Source organism: Cyrtonyx montezumae, unplaced genomic scaffold (genome assembly GCF_038088225.1).
Source record: "Cyrtonyx montezumae isolate F1298 unplaced genomic scaffold, pur_monq_1.0 scaffold_13, whole genome shotgun sequence".
Lineage (NCBI taxonomy): Eukaryota > Metazoa > Chordata > Aves > Galliformes > Odontophoridae > Cyrtonyx > Cyrtonyx montezumae.
The window spans coordinates 30,710,483-30,729,460 of NW_027071859.1; the positions used below are offsets into that span (position 1 = coordinate 30,710,483).

The window sequence follows — 18,978 nt, forward strand, 5'->3', positions numbered from 1 at the left end:
AATTATTATAAACATTGGTAGAATGCTGATTAGAGGTTTGCAAACAAAATCCCACCATACCAACAAAAAACTTCCCCCTGCAAAAAGCACTATCCATTTGCTAAGGGTTTGGGAGGAAAATGGTATTGGTCAAGAGGTTTAAAAAATCATTGAATATGCACAAAATAGACCTAAATGATTTTTTTTTTGCCAATTTTATTTTAATGCTTACTTGCTTCCTTGTCAGACATTGGAGATTATTCTTATTATTTTCCTGCTTGAGCACCAGTTCTGCCCTTCTGGCTCCAATCTTAGCTGCAGGCAACACTGACATTCACCTTCAGTTATCAGTGAAGTTCTGAGTGCTAGAGACATGGAGCTCTGCTAGAGTGTAATAAAAACTTATTCTTACAGGTGCTACATCTATATAGTTGAAGTGCTTTACTCTTTGTTGCTCTAGAAATGAGAAATTAGGTATTGAGAACTTCAAGGTACAGCTGTGTATTAACTGCTGTAACATCATTGTATCATTTTGTACTGATGCTTTCTGAACAAAAGCCAATGGGAAGATTTTGGTCACGGTGCATTTATTTCTTTGTGTCTGATACTTTTTCATAGCTACACATGTATGTGCTTTTACACGCAAACCAAATGCTTTAATGTTTCTTTTGGTGAAATATATCTATCTGTTCTTTATTTCAGTTTATGGCAAGTATTAATGTGTGAAACTCAAAATAAAGAACCACAGAATATCTGTACTGAAATGAAAGCAAACTCATCATCCCTTTTCACCCTTCTGTTCTTAATTATAGTGCATTCTGGAGTGGTGATATTTGACTTAACTGCTACATTTAACCTTGATGTTTATTAAGGGTGCTAAAGGTATTTTATAATACACAAATAATTTAGTATCTAGTCAGATAAGTGCAAGTCCATAAACCTATTGCTTATGCTACAGAAGGGAAAAAATCCTACTGATTTTAGTATTTGTTGTATTTTCTTGTGGTTTTAACACTAAAGAAATGCTGATAATGCAGTTATAAAGTTGTAAATCATTTTATGACTATAGGCTCAATTTCATGTAAGGAACCTCGCTTAATTGATTTATCTGTAACTACTTCTAGGCAGTATTCCAAAAGTGGAAATTTAAGGGATAATGTGTCGACTGAACAATGACCTTAGAGAATCATGGAAAATTAATATGACACCATAAACATAATTATGTCTTTCAAAGAAAAAAGGCTGTAATGACCTTGTTGACACAGTGCAATTTTTTTATTTACTTCATCTTTCCTATTCTTTATTACTTAGGAAACGTAAAGAAGTGTAAACAGCTCCTTCAGAAAGCTGTGGAGTGCTCTGCTGTTCCACTGGAAATGTTAGAAACTGCTCTACAAAACTTTAATTCACTAAAAAAGCAGTTGCTTTCAGATGAGGAGAAGGAGAACTTTGCAGGTAATTGCAATCTTAAAATATTGATTTTTAAGCAAGTTCTACTGCTAGATGGAAAAACTATTCCAGTGTTTGTCCTTTCTAGATACAAACTCAATCCCTAGTTGTCCAATAAACAGTCATATTTCTCTATTGTTACTTTTTCACTACCTGGTTTCATCTCTTCTCTGGAGTCAATGGAAAATTTTTTTGTGAAGGATGCCTCCTTTTGTGAAGGATAGAATTAGTGCAAAATAGATTGTTTATAAGGGATGCTTCTTCAGAAGCATGATAGAGGGTTGCTGTTTCCTGTTAAGTAGACCTTAATATGAAATGCTGGTTATGAGGGGGAAATAAGTATTTGGCAGTTCTTACAGTATTATTCAATTGTGATAGTCATTTCTTGAAAGCTTTGTTTCCATATTGACCTCAATTCCACACTGGATGAACTGTGTCCCAGGTTAAGTTAATCTTAATGGACTATGCAAATTGTATCTGATATTACATCCTTTACTTACTGTTAATTTTAAAGGAATACCTCTGAAAGAATGTGTGGAAGGCTTATCTGCCATTTAGAAATCAGTGAATTTAGGGGAAGAGTGGGCTAGTCTAGTTTTAGTTCACATTAATTTGTAACATTAAATACTTTAAAAAATGCTTCATTTCAGTGCAACTATTTAAAGATAAAAGTTTGAAAAGCAATAACAACAGACTAGAAATATCTGAAATGCAGGGATGTAGATAAAGCCAAGCTCAGTGATCGAAGTCAATTGAATTATGTTACTTCTGGAGCAATAAAGAGGCTTATCTCTGAGTATGCAGGCATTTAAGTCTTGTCTATTTAATATTCTCACTTAAAGAGCTGCTGCTTGAAACTTCTTTAAAAATAGTAATGCTATGTAATGAATTTCTCCATCATTACAGGAAATTAAGGCCTACATGATGAGGAAGATCTTAGCTAATAGTTTTTTGATTTTATGTATATTCTGTATTGTGTATTTTTTTAAACACTCCTGTGTTGTAGATGAGCTCAGCTGTTTATCTGACTATTCAGATAGTAATTACCTTTTAGAAAGACTTGTCAGGATAGTAAACTGAAGTTGTGTTTAGTATTCACCTAAAGCTCTTAAAGCAGCTCATACTTCAGTGCTCACTGAATGAAGAGAGATTCTTTCTATATTTTACACATTTATGCAGTATGTACATGGGAAATTATTGAAGTGTGATATAGATGCATTTGTATGTTCTGATTTCTCATGTTGATTTGCTCATCTCTGAGGAGTTACCTTCCCTTCTATTTTTCAGCTTTACGCAGAAATAGTTCGGGTGATGGCAGTGTTCAGTAGTAGTTGACTTTACCTTTTGTTCTAAGGTTAATGTACAACTTCAGATAACTTTTGCCAAATCTTCCATAACTGAGATTCTCTGTTGGGATGAGATGGGGCAAATGAAGCTGTTGCTTTTGGCTTCCTTATCTTTTGTGAACTTGCAGTAGTAGAACACAGCTTGTAGAGTATTCTCAAATTTGCCCTGAGCAATATCAGGTAGTTAAATTACACTTAGCTAATTACTTTGTCTTATTCAGTTTAATTTACCTGATATGAAACGAGTACTCTTGTATGTACTATCTTAACATGTAAGTGAGAAGAAGAGTACAAACAGGCTTTTTTGGTAACAAGTCACTGAGTCTCTGTAGTAGTAGCAGGGAATTTGTTCATCTGTGCTGTTTTACCTTTGAAGTAATACCACTGGAACAAGCTGGGGTTTGGTGTTTAATTTAAGATTGATTGTAGTTATTTAGATGTGGGTGTGAATGAACAGAAAATCCAAATGTGAGCAGTTCTAGATTTCCCAATGAGTCCACGTGGATTGAGTTTCAGAATCATTCTTCAGATAATGCTGTTCTAGAGTGAAGGCTTATTTTGAGACTAGGGATCTAGAAAATGGACTTGATCTGAAAGCTGCTGTTCCTTCCTCACTACTGTCATGCTACTTAAACCATTACTTAGTATTTTCTTTCAGTATTCTTTGTGTGCGGTGATTGAGGATTTTGAGTTCAAAGTTAAATTGCTTGGATAGTCTTTGTATTAAAGGGATTAAAGCTTATCACAGCTTTGTAGAAATCAAGCAACTAATATATTTCTTTAGCTGTTACATGTCACTTTGTGTCTGTCCTAGATCTCTCTTTGGCTGTAAGCCTTTTACAAGATTAAAAAATGTATAATGTATGCCTATATTTATAGAAAATAATGATATTAAATATATATTATACTAGATTACTGCAGATGTATGCATTTCTTTCTAAATCATTATAAACACTTTTCTTTAGGAATGCAATCTGTTGTACAATCTGAATAATCCTAATTAATTTACCTACAGTATCGAGTATACAGGAGTCTGGACTTCAGAGCATAGTTGGAAATCAGAGAAATATAAAAAGGAATGATTCAATTGAAAATTCTTCTGCTGTTCCTAAACTACTTCTTGGGTAATAGCTTTATTTCTTAGTTAATTTCTTAAAACATTTACAAAAGAAAGCCACGTGCTACTACTTGTTTTATTTTTTTTGCCTTCAGGGAGGAGAAATCACAAGAACTTGATGCTATAGTTAACTTCCACAATCCATTAAGATCACTAAACAAATCTAACCAGGTATAGCATGAATTATTTTCCTTCAAAATCTTAAAATTGTAATACTACTTCATGCATTTGTTAACTTGTGATTTACTCTTAGGCCTGCCCTTTTGGAAGGGTTCCTGTTAAACTAGTAGCTGATATTGATGATGTGGAACAGAAGATGGATGTCCCGCTTACAGCTGGCGTTATGAAACGGTATAGTTGCTTGGCTTTACTGCAGTACAACAGATTCTCATTCCTTTTCAATAGGAATAGTTTTTCTTCGTGACAGTGGAAATAGAACGTTAGCCATGCTAAAAATTAAACTAAAGATAATTGACAAACAGTCATAATTGTGATAGATATTAGACATCTTCATGTCTTAATAATGAGATCAATCCATATTGCTATGCAAGCAGTTTCTTGTTTGAGCAAATCAATAGCCTCAGCAGAGAGGCAGAGACTAAAACAAAAATTTCTGTTGGAAATAACTTGATTTGTATATTTGAGTTCCAAAAATTAAATAGAAGGCAGTCTTATTTTCCAGGAGATTTTTAGATCCTCAGTTTTTAGCTATACTACTATGATCTTTCTCTTGGAGATTTACCAATGCGTATGTTAGTTGTTAGAAAGTTATTATGTTCATCTTATTTTAACTGCTCAGCAGCAGAAGGGTCTGCACATTTAAACACCACATCATTACGTGTATCCCAGAACTTGAAATTTCTTCAGTAGAAGACAAACAATTAGTTATCTGTCACTTTATGGGATTATGGTGGCATTGTTAAAGACTTCTGTCTTTTTTCTTACTTGGCTATCAGTGGACTCACTTTCCTGTAGTTTTAAAATATGCAGTCAGAAGTCTTCACACAACTGTCTATATCTGACTCACAAAAGACAATTGTTACATATGTATGTTATACAATTAACAATATTATTTCAATAGGCAAATATCTAGCTCCAAATGTACTGCCTTGATTCCACCTTTTCCACTATCTGAACCAAAACCTAGCGGGAGTGATTCGTGCGACCTGACAGATTCAAAGGTAATATAAATATTTTTCAGATAGACAGAATAAACCCTACCTGTATGTCTGGTGTTGTTAAAAAAAAATACTACTTCAAGTATGATAAAGTAGTAAGGTAGAATTGCTCTGTTAAGCAATCAGTTGTGAACAGAAACATTCATTGTAGCTTTCAGAATTGAAAAGCATTATGTGTAATCAGGTGTTAAGAGAAAGCTCTCTGTCTATCTGATGGAAGAGAGGGCACAGGGTGAGGAGGATTTAAAAATCTATCCTGTAATTTACAGATAGGAAATGAGATTGCATCTTGACTACAGGATTCATTCAACTGTAGTCAAGAGTTTTGTTGTGGGAAGTATTCTGTTTCCATGAAGTTAATTCAATCAGGTCTCTTAAATGATTTATGGAGCTGTAAATCATGTCTTTTGATGGAGTCTAATTTTGAGCATGTCTTGCATTTTTATCCTGTCCTTCCAGAAAGGCAACAGTTAGGTCTTTGTTAAAGAAATTGTCTGTTGGCAATTGTTAATGGGTAACAAAATTAGTAATATTTGTGTATCTTGCACTGTTTTCTGGAATTTGTTCTGTGATATGCTGGCCATTGATTATCAGAAAGAAATATTCTTTGGACACTATACTTGAGATCTATTTTACTACTTTTTAACATGCTTTTTGTTTTTTTAGTTATTAAAAGAAAAGAATTCTGTGCAGCTGCAGATGTTGGATGAGAACAGCTTGGAAATGGCTACCAACTCAACTCTCACTCTCAAAAACAAAATAGATACAAGTCTTGTGATGAAAAGAGAAGGTAATGTATTAATGTAATGTTCTAGGATGTTGAAATAGAATTAATATTGAAAACTTGCTGGTCTGTATTTAAAAAATGGACTGATGAAGAAAATACTTGTTAAAAGTAGTAAGGATGATCTGCTTGAAGCTTGAGAGCAATTAAAATATGACTGAGTGGTGCCTGTGGAAGTGCCAAAAAAACTGCAATAAGTGTTCAAAAAGTCAAATGTATTTATCCTGTGTGTGGATGGCTGGGCTTGAAATAAAATGCTGATGTGTAGTGCTAATTCTCTATATCCTTAATGTTTATCATAAGTGTAATGTAAGTTGATATTGAAATAGCATCAATACAGGATTTCAAATTAAGTCTTGCTAGCCTGAGCATAGGAAAATGCTGCCAGGATAAGTGATAGTTTATACAGGAGAAGTGTATGTTGGCTGACAGCAATTCCAACTGTGGATTAAAATGTTCATGGAGCATCATCTATTTAGGCTTTATTTTGACACTAAAATCATACTAGCTTGCTTCTCCTGTGACTTTCCTTGTAAGTGCCTGTAGTTTGTCATGTAGATGCCATCGCTCTAATTTCTTACTGAAGTTTACTTTAAGATACTTTATTTGAAGTGAGCTTAAAAAGATTGCTGTGATGCTGTCTTCTATTCCGAGGGAAATGGAAGTTCAAAGCTCCCTCAATTTCTTGTGGATCTAGTGCATCTGTGTTATCCACTGCATTCAGTATTCCCTTCTTCATCTCCTGTGTAGCTAGTAGTATAAGGAAGTAGGTATCTTTGCTACTGCTCTTTGTATGTGAGAATTTCTCTATTAACATTAATTCAGGTGTGATCACTCACTTCTGTTTTGGTCATGCTTCTCTTGCCTTCCTCTTGGTTCCACCTGTTAGGTTACACTTGTATTCTGTTGTACTTGGTCAACTCAAGCATCTTAACCAATTTTACTTTTAGAGGTAACTTTTGGACATTTCTTCTTGTAATGGTATTTTTCTGACCTGAGTTTTATCACACCTCACACATTCATCTTAGTCTTTGGACAAATTGTAGACTAGAGAACTTCCTCTCTTGTCTATGGCTGTTTTCTTAAGAGGTTTTCCAGAAGTGTGGAGATGCTTTGTCAAATGGCAAATTATTTATGCTGTTTAAAGCATTTGAAAAGAACAGAACTACAAAACCTCGCTAAATGTCTTTAAACTTTTTTTCCATATGGACGATTTAATCAGATTTACCAATTTATAGTGCAGGAATCCTTTGTTCATGTCAGTGGCAGTTGTACTAAATAAATGACATTGAAATGAGCCTCTGAAATGTTCACAATCAAATGCACTGTCAGTTAATGTAAATGCACTTGCTTTAAGCAGTGTAATGCTTCTCCCTTTCACTCTTCTGTGTGTTCCTTGATTATCTGCAGTGATAGCACAGTTATGCTTTTGTTTCATTTTTAAACTCATTTTAAAGAAGTAAAAGTTTTGATATTATTTGAATGGCTTAGTTTCTTACTGAAAATACTTCATATACTTGCTTAGAAGAATTTCTAGCTTAAGAACCAGATCTATTTAAGTGTATTCTAGAAATAACTTATGTGCTAGTGAAATATCTAATGCTTGGAATCTATTGCCTGATTTACCTTACTACATAGAATAAGAACCATGAGAAGAAGCCTCTTATAATGTTTAACAGTTCAGAAAAACTCTGCCTTATATAGCATTTTTAGGACTGGTAAAGCTTGGAAGGGTACTAATAGTGACTTTGAAGAAACTGACTGAGAATGTCTGTTAGTCTACAGTAATTGGATTTAGGATTATACGTATACCTACCTGTAGTAAGAGAATTTAATTTGAAGGACAATTTTTCAACTTCAGCCCCTTCCCTCCAACCAACTTAAAAAGATGCAAACAGAAGAATGTTTAGATGCTGTATTGAGGGATGTGGTTCAGAGAGAATTGTTGGTTGATAGGAGGATGGTTGGACTGGATGATCTTGTAGGTCTTTTCCAACCTTGGTGATTCTGTGATACAACAGAGGGTTGCAGTTTACTGAACCTTGACAGTCTATGAAACAAAAACAACCCATAAAGCCATCAAACCTTACCCACTAGTTTGGGTTTCAGATTATACTTTGCCTGTTTGTTTTTCACTTAAGCTTCCAAATTAAGTACTAGTTTTTTTCTTTTGTAGCTCAGTCCTTTAAAATTGCATCGAACTTCTTAGCATATGCTTTCTAGTTATGTGAATCAAAAACTGCAAGCAGGTGGAGGAACACTCTTAAGCTATGCTAATTACAGTCTACTCTACTACAGTTTGTCCTGTTACCCCCTGAGAAAGGAACCATCAGACTGAGCAACCTTGTTGCTTTATGCCTTTGGCTTCAGTAATTACACTGGATTATAGGTTGCCTGTTACTACAGGCAGTGGTCTTCAAATATGAAGTTTTAAAGCAAGCTTATTGTAAGTGCTTTATAAACATTCTTAGAGTGTCCTAGGATGTTGTACTGCAACTCATGAATATGGTCTTACAAATATTTTCTTTGCCAACATGCAGAGCATTTATGTTATGTTATAGTAATACTCTAAGATTTTAAGAAAGTCATGTTAATATAGTGAGCTGAATACAAACTCTGAAGATTGCTCTAATGCTTTATAAGTATCACTTCCTGTAAAAGACGTCAGATTTCAGTAAATCAATGATTCTCATTTATTCTGATATAGAAAATGAGGGAGAAAGTATCTAGAAATTGAGGTAAATTACCAGAAACTGTTTCAAGTACCGAGTATTAAGATTTTTAATTATATGATTTATTCAGAAAATAAACTCCAGTATCAAGAACTGAAGATACCGGAGCCAAGGAGCATGGAAAATCAACAGCAACAATCCAGTTCTGCTGAAAGCTATAGAAAACAATTTGGTCAGATAAAACTGAACTGTGTTAACTCCAGAAAAAATTGGCCAAGTCAAGAAGTGATGGAGCAGAACTACTATAGTAAGGTAAAGTAACAGGGATATGTGATGATTTGTTACCTGAAGCTACTTCCACGTATTGTAAAAAAAAAAAAAAAATGATTTTTTAATGGTGGCTTCTCATGTGGAATAATACATTCCCTTTTTTTAGGGAAAGCGGTCGAGTCTTGACCAATCTGGTCTTCCCCTTTCAAGACGAATATCACCACCAAATGCTGTTTCTAAGAAAAATGAAGCACTGTACATTTGTGGAACACCAAGCTCTACATGCACTGATTATATGGAGTGGTAAGCTACTTCATTTAATTGTACAGTCATGGGCAGCACTTCATCTCTGGAACTACCTCTCTGATTTATAACAGGGTTCCTTAGGTTATTCTGTTCAGATAACAAGGAAGATTCCTGACTGCTTCCAACACTTTATGTTGTGCGAATGTTTGTGATGAGCAGAGCACGTTATCTCATGGTATAGGTTGATTTAAAAAAAAAAAAGTTTTTGCAAAGAAATTGTTCTTGCTTCTTCCACCCTTTAACAACTTGTGAACTTCTGTAAATCAAATTATCAAGTACACAATACATACTGAAGATAACAAGTATGTGTAACTGTTGTGTAACTGTGATCATCGAGAGCTGTTTTGACTGTTTTGAAGGATTGAAAAATCACATTTGTCATTTTATCTTCTACAAAATAAGTATGAAGTGTACAAAATTGTTTTCCAGTTCTGATATTTACATACTAAAACCACACAGATTATTACTAGTTGGTGTTTTAGCCTAGGTTACTTCAAAAATGCATTACTTACATCTCTGAATCACTAAACTAATATTGCAAGAACCTGCTTAGAGTTTGAGGAAACTAATAGCTTTTCATTTAAAGCAAGGTTTGAGCAGCCTGGTGCTATCTGTGTAACACTCAAGTTTTTCTTTAAATGAATACTTATTTGTAAGTCATGATTCATCCTGTGCCTTTAGTAAATGAAAAAACAGGGGGAAGAGTGTATTTGTTAATGTAACTGAGTATGTGGTAGACACATCAAGGGGATAATCAAAAGGTATCAAGGATTTATTGTAATCTTTAGTTTACTTAAATAGATGTTCTTTTCTTGGTTCATGTGCAGCCTGGATGATTTTCTCAAGAGTTCTCATGTTTGTCTTGAAGCTTTGTCTCAATGTTAACTTTCAATAAAAAAAAATCATTTCATCCAGTAATGTTTTAAACAGTGAGTAAGCTAAGGAATTACTGGCTTGCCCTTCTAGTTTTATGGTGCTTTCATTTTCTAGCTTACAGGGAGTGCCAGGTAGTATCTGAAGAAGGGAAGTTAGTTTGCTACTGCTTTAAATAAGTGTTTTCTAACTGTTACAGCTCTTTTGTAGATCTAAGGACTTCTAAGTCAAAGTGAAAGATCTTAATTCTAATTGTTGAATATAGCTTGGATGTTTGCTGGTTGGCATTAACTTTTAAGGAGGAATGAAGGTTTTATCTTGGAGTTAGAAAACTTCATTTTAAAAAAAGTACAACTGAATGCAGATATTCTTACCAATGATTTCCTTTAGTTTCAGAACACCGATTGTAAGGAGCAGCTTTTCACCAGGATATCAGATTTCTACTCCCTACAACCAGCTCCCATATTTTCTACCACATACTCCAGCAGCTTCATTTAAAAATCAAATGGGCTTGCAGGTGACAATTTTAAGCTGACTTCTGCCATTTTTAGCATGTTCTCATTGGAGACTTCTGTAGCAGAAATGTGTGTATTACATATATTTTTCATTTAAAGTTACCACTTGTATCTGTGGGTAAGTAGGGGAAAGCAGAGGTTCTACTTTCCTTTTTCTGTGGAGCTTTTTGCTTACAGCTTTTTGCTGTAAATTGCTGTGGAGCATTTATATTGTGTGTGTATTTACTGAGTGTATTTCAGCATATACATATGGTAATCCTGGTTAGGTTGAGTGATTTAAAATAAAAATGTGAAACTAAATGGGATACTTATGCAACTGTTATGAGCTTAAATAGTAAATTTTGTTGGAATTACTCAATTGAACATAGGTATTTGCATTTATTTTTAGGAGCACAGCAGTCCCTACAAAGTTTAAGGCTTTTTCAAGGCCTGTATTCAGTATGTTGATGGACAAACTTTTGAAATCGTGCTGCTTAGTAAACTTCTGATGATTGTTTTACATGTTATGCTATGGAGATATTCAGCTTTTTGTAGACAAACATATTTAAGGTTTATCTTTTGTATGCTTTACCTTGTTCGGGAACATCAGGACAACTTAAATGATGTTAATAAAAGTAGAGCTCCACCAAGTTATGGTGCATGTGTACCAATAGTTACTTTCTTTTACTTTTCTGTATGTACACAGGTCTCAGCTTCTATACCTTCAAATGAATGCATTGCTATTAAAGGAAGAGTTTATACAATACTAAAGCAAATAGGTAGTGGAGGCTCAAGCAAGGTAAGGTGCTATATTAGCCTTTTAGATGTAGTCACTCATTTACACAGTGGTATTTAATATAAATATATACTGTAGTTAATTAATAATACTTGAACTTGTGCTAACATATATGAAGTGTTTGTCTGACGTGAACCTAAAACATGATTTTAAAGCCAAGCTTACACTTTATCCCTCATAGGTACAGAGAAGCATAGGATGCAGATGAGATTTGTTACCGTGTTATTTTTCAGAGTTCTGAGCTTGCTGTAATACTTTGTGGCATCCCCATTTCAGAATATTAAGCAGAAGTATTGATTTCAGTGGAGAAAGTCGAAAGTGGGTGAATGAAGCAATGTGTGTTGAAATAAAGAAAACAGTAAATGAAAGTACTGAATGCATTTACTTAGAAAACTGATCAGAAACTACAGAAATAAGAAAGTGATCACCTTGCTATCTTAGATTAGTATATAGTGATGGGGGACCATGGCATAATCAGATTCAAGATGGAATGAACTTAACTGTTTTTTCAGGTGTTTCAAGTGCTGAATGAAAAGAAGCAGCTGTATGCAGTCAAGTATGTGAATCTAGAAGAAGCTGATCAGCAGACTGTTGAAAGCTATAAGAATGAAATTGCTCATTTGAGTAAGCTACAAGAGCATAGTGATAAGATAATCCGTCTTTATAGCTAGTGAGTATACTTCCTTTTCATATCAAGCAGTATTGATTTAATAAAGATGCCTTGAATTTTAACATTTATTTTGTTTTAGTGAAATTACTGATCAACATATCTACATGGTAATGGAGTGTGGAAACATTGATCTCAATAGCTGGCTGAAAAAGAAGAAAAACATCGATCCATTGGAACGGAAGAGCTATTGGAAAAATATGTTGGAAGCTGTTCACACAATCCATGAACACGGTACTCTTAAATAATTCTAGGTATTTGTATAGGTCATAGGACAGATGGTGTTCTGAATTTTGGAAGTGACACTGCTCTCAATTTTGGTGTAAGCCTAGTGATCTTTGAAGATGGTATTTACTGTATTGTGACAATAGAACAGAAGAGAGTGTATCCTGATGTTGTATTAGGCATATTGAGGTAGGACTCACTGTAGACTCAAAGGGATCAACAACTATCACTGTTTTATAATGCTTTCTATTTCCTTGCAACAGCTAGAAAATGATTTTTGTAATGGACTACACTGTAGACTCCTGGAACTACTTGTTCTCCATAACGTTCTCACAGAAACCACTTATACTCTCCAAAGGAGTTTTGACTTCCTTACTTCTGCACAGATCTGTCTTCTTTACTTAATGTTTCAGCTTTTTCAATCCTTGTAGTTCTTGAGGCTTCCTATCATCCTTATCCACATAACTGAAATGCATGTGTCAGTGTTCTGTTTCTGTGTAACACAGTGAAGGTTGGATAATATACAGAATTGGTTTCTTATATGGGTAAGAATGACCAAACCTTTTAATTCATAATGTAAGCAGAGTGTATTTGAGACATCAGTGCAGGAAATCATTGGTGAAGAGAACCTTCTGTTAGATCCAAGTTGGTTCTTGTTGTTAAAAAAAAAAAAAAAATTGCAGGGAAGAAGGAGGGAAAAAGAGAGAGCTTAGTTTGCTATTTTCTGCTTCCTGGATCCTGAGCTAATTATTTAGGATAAAATTAAAGAAGTAAATAATTGGATAGATCCAGAACAGTTTGGTATGGCAGTGTTCCTGATCAGCAACAACAGAACTACAGAAATCTTTTACTACCATCTGTTTTTAGTAGTTAAATTTCTAGTTTCTTTCCTGATTTTGCTTTTATGACTGTACTTAGTCTATTAACACTGAAATAGTACTCTGTGCCTGTTTTACTTCTTTGTTATATAAGTGAAGGTTACAAAAAAGCTACTACCTGTGCTGTGGCAAAAAGAGAACTTAAGGAATCTGAAGCTAAATGCGACTCTTTTGTTTGCATGGCTGTGTACCTACAGCATAAGCCTAGGTCCTCTAGAGGGCCTGTCCTGTACTGGAAGAGAAACTATTCAACTTGAGTTTCAGGGACTTATTTCAGGGTTACTGCAGATTTAAATACTTCAAGCTATGAACTTATTATGCAAGTTTAACTGCTGATTTAAGAAAAGACAACACTTTATTAAATGAAATATGCAGATAATATTATCACTCAACATGTGATATGCATATTCTCTCTGTATAAGAGTTAGGTAACTGAGCAATGAAAATATGACTTACAACTTGGGTTGACTTCAAACTCTATTTTACAGGCATTGTTCACAGTGATCTGAAACCAGCGAACTTTCTGATAGTTGATGGCATGTTAAAACTGATTGACTTTGGCATTGCAAACCAAATGCAGCCAGATGTGACCAGCATTGTTAAAGATTCACAGGTGATGCACTTCTGGAAAGTTGATGTACAGCTTTCAGTAAAATGTTGTAGTGCTTGTTGACTATGTTAATCCTCCAACTTGAATGAGTTCTATACTAACTTCAACAAAAATGTAAAAATGCATTTAAAGTAATGTTGGCCTTCAGCATATTCTCTATATTCTTTATTGCACTTTGAGATAAAAGTCAAACTACTTGTAAAATTAAGTACATATTTCATCGAAATAAGGAAGTTTTTTTATACATTTTTACTAGGTTGGCACAATGAATTATATGCCACCTGAAGCAATACAAGATATGTCTTCTTCCTATGGAGAAAATGGGAAATCTCAATCTAAGGTAAGGGTTTGTTTTTTTATCCTATTGTTTTGCTTGTTATATAATTCATGTATATGATTTAAGGCTTAGTTTTTTTCCAAAATCTGCTGAAATTTGAGTACAGTGAAATCTATGGCAAGGTAGTGGTGGGCAGAGCTTGAAGGCTAAGTACTTTTTTTTGTTTGCAGAATGTTTAGGGAAGTGATGATTTAATGAAATTGAAAGCAAGACATGTGCATGGACTTGAGGGAGCTGAAGTAACTGACAGAAGACAATAAATAGTATTAAATGTAAACTGATAATAAACAGAACTGTCTCAATCAATTTTCCTGTGCTATCAGTATAAAAGACATTCAGCAGTTATCTGTATTGGACTTTATGCAGCATGTCACTCTGTTCTGAATTCTGGGTTTCTGATTTATTGATGGCTTTTAGTGAAGATTACTGCTGGCATTTACAATGAAAATACTATTTTTTTTAATGATCACTCTAATTTGTTCTGGAAATTCTTCATTCTTTTGGCTGTGGATGTTTTGCCCCAGGTCTCATCTACTTTATCTTATGCTTAGTCCTGTGTTCAGTGCTTTTGTTGACACATTTTTATATAGTTTCCTTGTACCTAGCTTTCAAAGAATCCTGATAAAATTTCCTGAGGTTTCTTTCCATTTCCTGCTAAACTTCCAGTCTAAAAGCTAAGACAGAGAATTGCTTGTCTCTATCTGTAGAGATGTCTCTTTTTGCCCCTGTGTGCTATAAACCACAAACCTCAGCTACTCCAGAACCTGCAGCGTCAGAAGGTTGATACAAATGCTGTGTTCCTGGAAGGACGTATAGTACCATAGTTCAAGATTTCATTTCATCTGAATTTTTATGATCATGATTTTCCATATTCTCTACTGAATCATTCCCTAGCCACTTCCTTGATTGCCTGTTGTGCCACTGTAATGTCTATTCCAAAAGTTGATGGATCTCTTTAGTCTGTTGTTAGCTTCTTTACAGCTATATTTTAGCATTCTGCATAAATAGATCTGGCTTAGAAATCTTCTTATGAAAGTAAGAAAAATTTTGTGCTGTAAAACACTCTTGGTGTGTTTACTTAAGTGGGAAGATATGACGGTGACACAGGCATCATCCTATCTTGAATCCTGTGAGATACAGGACAGAATGTTTTATAAGTTGAGGTTTATAAATGATTTCTTTATTAAAAGATTATACCTATTTCTTTAAAACTTCTACCTTTAAATTCTTTAACATGCAAAGGGCAGGCTTGTTCTGGCTCTCAGCTTGTTTCATCAGAAATCCAACCATTGTGATGCTGAGTCAATGCAGTCTGTCTCCTCCATATTCACTCCACTTCTACCTACACTACAACCTCATCTTTTCTTAAAAGTGCTTCAGTAAGAAGAGTGGGAAGTCTTTCTATTAAGAGCAGCCCAGGTTTGGTGATTGGAATTTAGATCTTGAATTCTTCAAGCCTAAAAGAACTGGGCTGTAGTCTCCTACTTTAGGCACAAGCATACCTCTGTGATGCATTACTCGTTTCTGAGCTGAATTAATTCAGTATGTTTTATTTGGATTTATGAGTGAATCCAACATCAGAATATTGCTATTCAGTGTAAGGGCTTTTAAGTTATGGAATTAGGCTTTTTCAAAGATAATTAAAAAAAGAGACTTATCACAATTACTGAAAGTCATGTTACAGTATTGTGTTAGTAGGTAATGCATTGTCAATCATGTTATCCAGTGTGAAGAGCTAAACTAAGTGAACTGTACAGTTACCACTCCTTAAGTGAGGAAATCTTTTTTTGTTTACTTTCATTAGATAAGTCCAAAAAGTGATGTGTGGTCTTTGGGATGCATTTTGTATTGTATGACATATGGAAGGACTCCTTTTCAACATATAACAAACACACGGAAAAAACTGTATGCTATTGTTGATCCTCATTATGAAATAGAATTCCCAGATATTGCTGAGAAAGATCTTCAAGATGTACTAAAGGTAATTGTTCCTGAAGATTAGTTTTGGTTCCAATAATGGTAACTTCTTTATTTAAAACATATTTTCTTAAATAGAATTAATGAATTGTACTTGAGGAGCTTGTTTCACAAATGTTAGTTGCTGCTAGTAGTAACAGGCCTTATTCCAAAGGGCTTACTAAAACTAGAGCTATTTTACTGTTTCTGTAGTAGAAATCCATTTTCATCTCAGTAGCAAGTAAATGCTTAGTTTGGTTTAACTCCTTTGAGCCAGCCAGCCGAAGTAAATAAAGTAGCTTTTATACTCCTCACCCAGTTATCTTATCCTGTGTACTTGCTTGCATTTGAAACTTTGCTTATTTTATTTGTTTTACTTAAGAGCCCTAATTGTGTTGCTCAGGAGGGAACGAAGTAGGATCCTGAGACATTTATCCCTGACTTTCAAATTCCAGTGTCATTTTGAGTTTTTCAGAATAAAGAGATGTAAAGACCAGAGCCTATGATTTCTTCCTATGTTTCTGCTGGAGTAAAACAGACTATTCAACTTTCCCTTCATTAGCAATTATCTTCATGGAGTAATTAGGGTCATCTTTTGGTGTATTTAGGGTTGTTGGTCATTCAGAGTTAGTGGTTTAACAGTTAAGAGGTTCAGATGTTAATTTGCTAGGCCATGAAATACCCACAGTTTTAATTTTAGTTCTTAGGAATTAAGATTGGTTCCCTTGATTAGGAGGCAAAATGTTCTTTGTTTTATTTGCAGCGCTGTTTAGTAAGAAATCCTAAACAACGAGTATCTGTTTCGGAGTTGCTGATACATCCCTATGTTCAGATTCAAACCCAGTGTCAAACAGGTACATCTATTTTTTTTTTTAAGAAATCTTTGTTAAACAGCAGTTCTGTTCAAGAAATCAAGTCTTTTTTTTAACATAGCTTTTATTTTCTGAAATTCTAATAGATTTTGTTTTGTACCCATGTATGTTATATATATATATATATATATATATATATATATGACTTCACTTAAACATTTAATTTCTAATTTTTAAATGATTAATTTCAAAACTGACCTTTTGTCTATGTCTTACAGTCTTGTTGGTAATTATACACAATTGTATGCTGCTCTAACTCTTTTAAATTAACTTTCAGGTGTTACAAATGCAAAAGGAGCAACAGAGGAAGTAAAGCGTATCCTTGGCCAACTTGTTGACTTAAATTCTCCCAACTCTATTTCCAGAGCTGCTAGGGTAAGTAAAGTGGCTTTCCCAATGTGTGTATTAGTGCGTGTTCATGTGAAAAAAGTAAAATGCTTGATAGTGAAAGATAAAGGGAGCTTTTAACTACTGCTGCAAGAACATAGCATATTGTCATGCCTTTGTTTGCAGGCGTGTGGGATCTCTCTATCTAAACAGGAAGATTTCAAAAGCTGGTGGTTATCTTGGTTTATTTTTTCCTGGTATGTCTGTATGTCTTCATTTCCAGTGCTCATCATCCTGTCTGGCCTTAGCATCTCCTCTCCAAAACAGTCCTTACTGTGCTGCTTTTCTTTTAAGCTGACAAAGTTAGAAGCTGCCTGTTGTCTTCCTCTTGTCCTACCTAATTCCCTGTTATTGCGTTCAAGATATTGACAAACTAAACCCTGACTTTCATGATCTGCTTTTCTTGAAGAACACAGGCATGCTGAGGAGTTTTTTTCAAGTCTGCGGGTATTACTACTTTCTGGCACCCATAGGGATTTTCTTTCTGATTTTTCTCTAACAGCCATAAGTGACCCTAAAATAATTTAATACAAAAATATATCCCATATTCCTTACTGAAGTTTGATCTTCTATCACTATAGATGGTTCTTCCTTTCATTCTGAAAGCTGATCTGAAACTTGTGTGAGCAAGATACTGTCCTTCTAGCAATATTGTGATGTGGCTGTGTTTGTGGCCACTGTTTTTTCTGATTTCCTCACATGAACTTTGCTTCCTTGTATACTCAGTGTGAGCAGGCTTTGTATGCATATCTCTTTCCATGCTGATATTTCCACACCAGAGACAACTAATGGAGTAAACTTGATTTCAAATCTTGGTAATTAGTTCTCTTCGAACTTGTGAAATGCTACTTTTGCTCACACTGCTAAGTCAATGTGTGCTTTCTTACAGGCACTATATTGCATTACATCATCTGCTGTATGACTAATCTATCTTAAATGCATCTTCATTGGTTGATTTCTGAGACAAATCTTAGTGCAGTTAGTAATATTCCAAATGTGATGAGTTATTTCAGGTGGTAACATTGCTTATAAATATCAAGTTTGAAAATCTATGTGAAACAGGTGTGTTTACCTAAATATCTGTGTTTTTATTTGTTTTCAGACTTTATATGAACAATGCAACAGTGGTAAAAGTCTTGATGTATCAGCATTTGCTAAATCTGGGAGCCAAAAAACATGGACAGCAAAGTGATGTACTGCTGTTTGGGATGCAACTTAACTGGTCTGTTCAAAAGAGTATTTTGTGCTGCTAGCTTTTAAAAGGACACTCAGCATAAAGTTTGCATTTTAAAAACTAAATGTAAAAAAAGCCTACAGTAAATCTTGACTTGCCACTTGGTGAAAATGGCTAGTTTGTGACTGTGGTCTTTGTTTTCTAACAAAGCACTACAGTTTTTGGATTACAAAAATTTGTACAAGATTCTTTAAGCTCCTTTATCACTCTGAAACTAAACAATAGAAAATCCTTCTTAGAACACCAGTTGGTGGCTATGTAAAATTTGCTGCTCTCTTGAAATATTCTACAGTGTAAACACAATATTGTGCTGTTCTGTTCTTTGCCACCAAGTAGAAGTCTCTTGTGTCCAGGTTTGTCCACACCCAAGGAAAAAAAGCATTCTGCTTATGTAAGCCATCAGTTACAATTCTGGTAGATTCATGTAAATGTCATACAGTTCTTGAGCTGTTCTTTTGCTAACTGATAAATGGCACAGTGGAAGCATTGCTCTTAGAGAATAACAGGGATAAAATGGTTTGTTCTGTTAAAAATACTACTGCTTTGCA

General features: G+C 34.5%; 1 protein-coding gene across 1 annotated transcript in view; it reads left to right on the plus strand.

Moving 5' to 3' along the window:
• Nucleotides 1–18,505, plus strand: part of TTK (TTK protein kinase) — a 31,348-nt gene extending 12,843 nt beyond the window's left edge. Inside the window, exons 6-23 of the mRNA XM_065730934.1 lie at nt 1,291–1,434; nt 3,790–3,898; nt 3,987–4,062; nt 4,145–4,242; nt 4,973–5,072; nt 5,736–5,859; nt 8,656–8,837; nt 8,962–9,098; nt 10,365–10,491; nt 11,175–11,267; nt 11,777–11,934; nt 12,014–12,165; nt 13,523–13,647; nt 13,901–13,984; nt 15,786–15,962; nt 16,701–16,791; nt 17,087–17,184; nt 18,299–18,505. Of these exons, the coding sequence (XP_065587006.1) occupies nt 1,291–1,434; nt 3,790–3,898; nt 3,987–4,062; nt 4,145–4,242; nt 4,973–5,072; nt 5,736–5,859; nt 8,656–8,837; nt 8,962–9,098; nt 10,365–10,491; nt 11,175–11,267; nt 11,777–11,934; nt 12,014–12,165; nt 13,523–13,647; nt 13,901–13,984; nt 15,786–15,962; nt 16,701–16,791; nt 17,087–17,184; nt 18,299–18,388 (2,165 nt within the window). The 3' untranslated portion in view covers nt 18,389–18,505. The remainder of the gene's footprint in view (nt 1–1,290; nt 1,435–3,789; nt 3,899–3,986; nt 4,063–4,144; nt 4,243–4,972; nt 5,073–5,735; nt 5,860–8,655; nt 8,838–8,961; nt 9,099–10,364; nt 10,492–11,174; nt 11,268–11,776; nt 11,935–12,013; nt 12,166–13,522; nt 13,648–13,900; nt 13,985–15,785; nt 15,963–16,700; nt 16,792–17,086; nt 17,185–18,298) is intronic.
• The last annotated feature ends 473 nt before the right edge of the window (nt 18,506–18,978 follow it).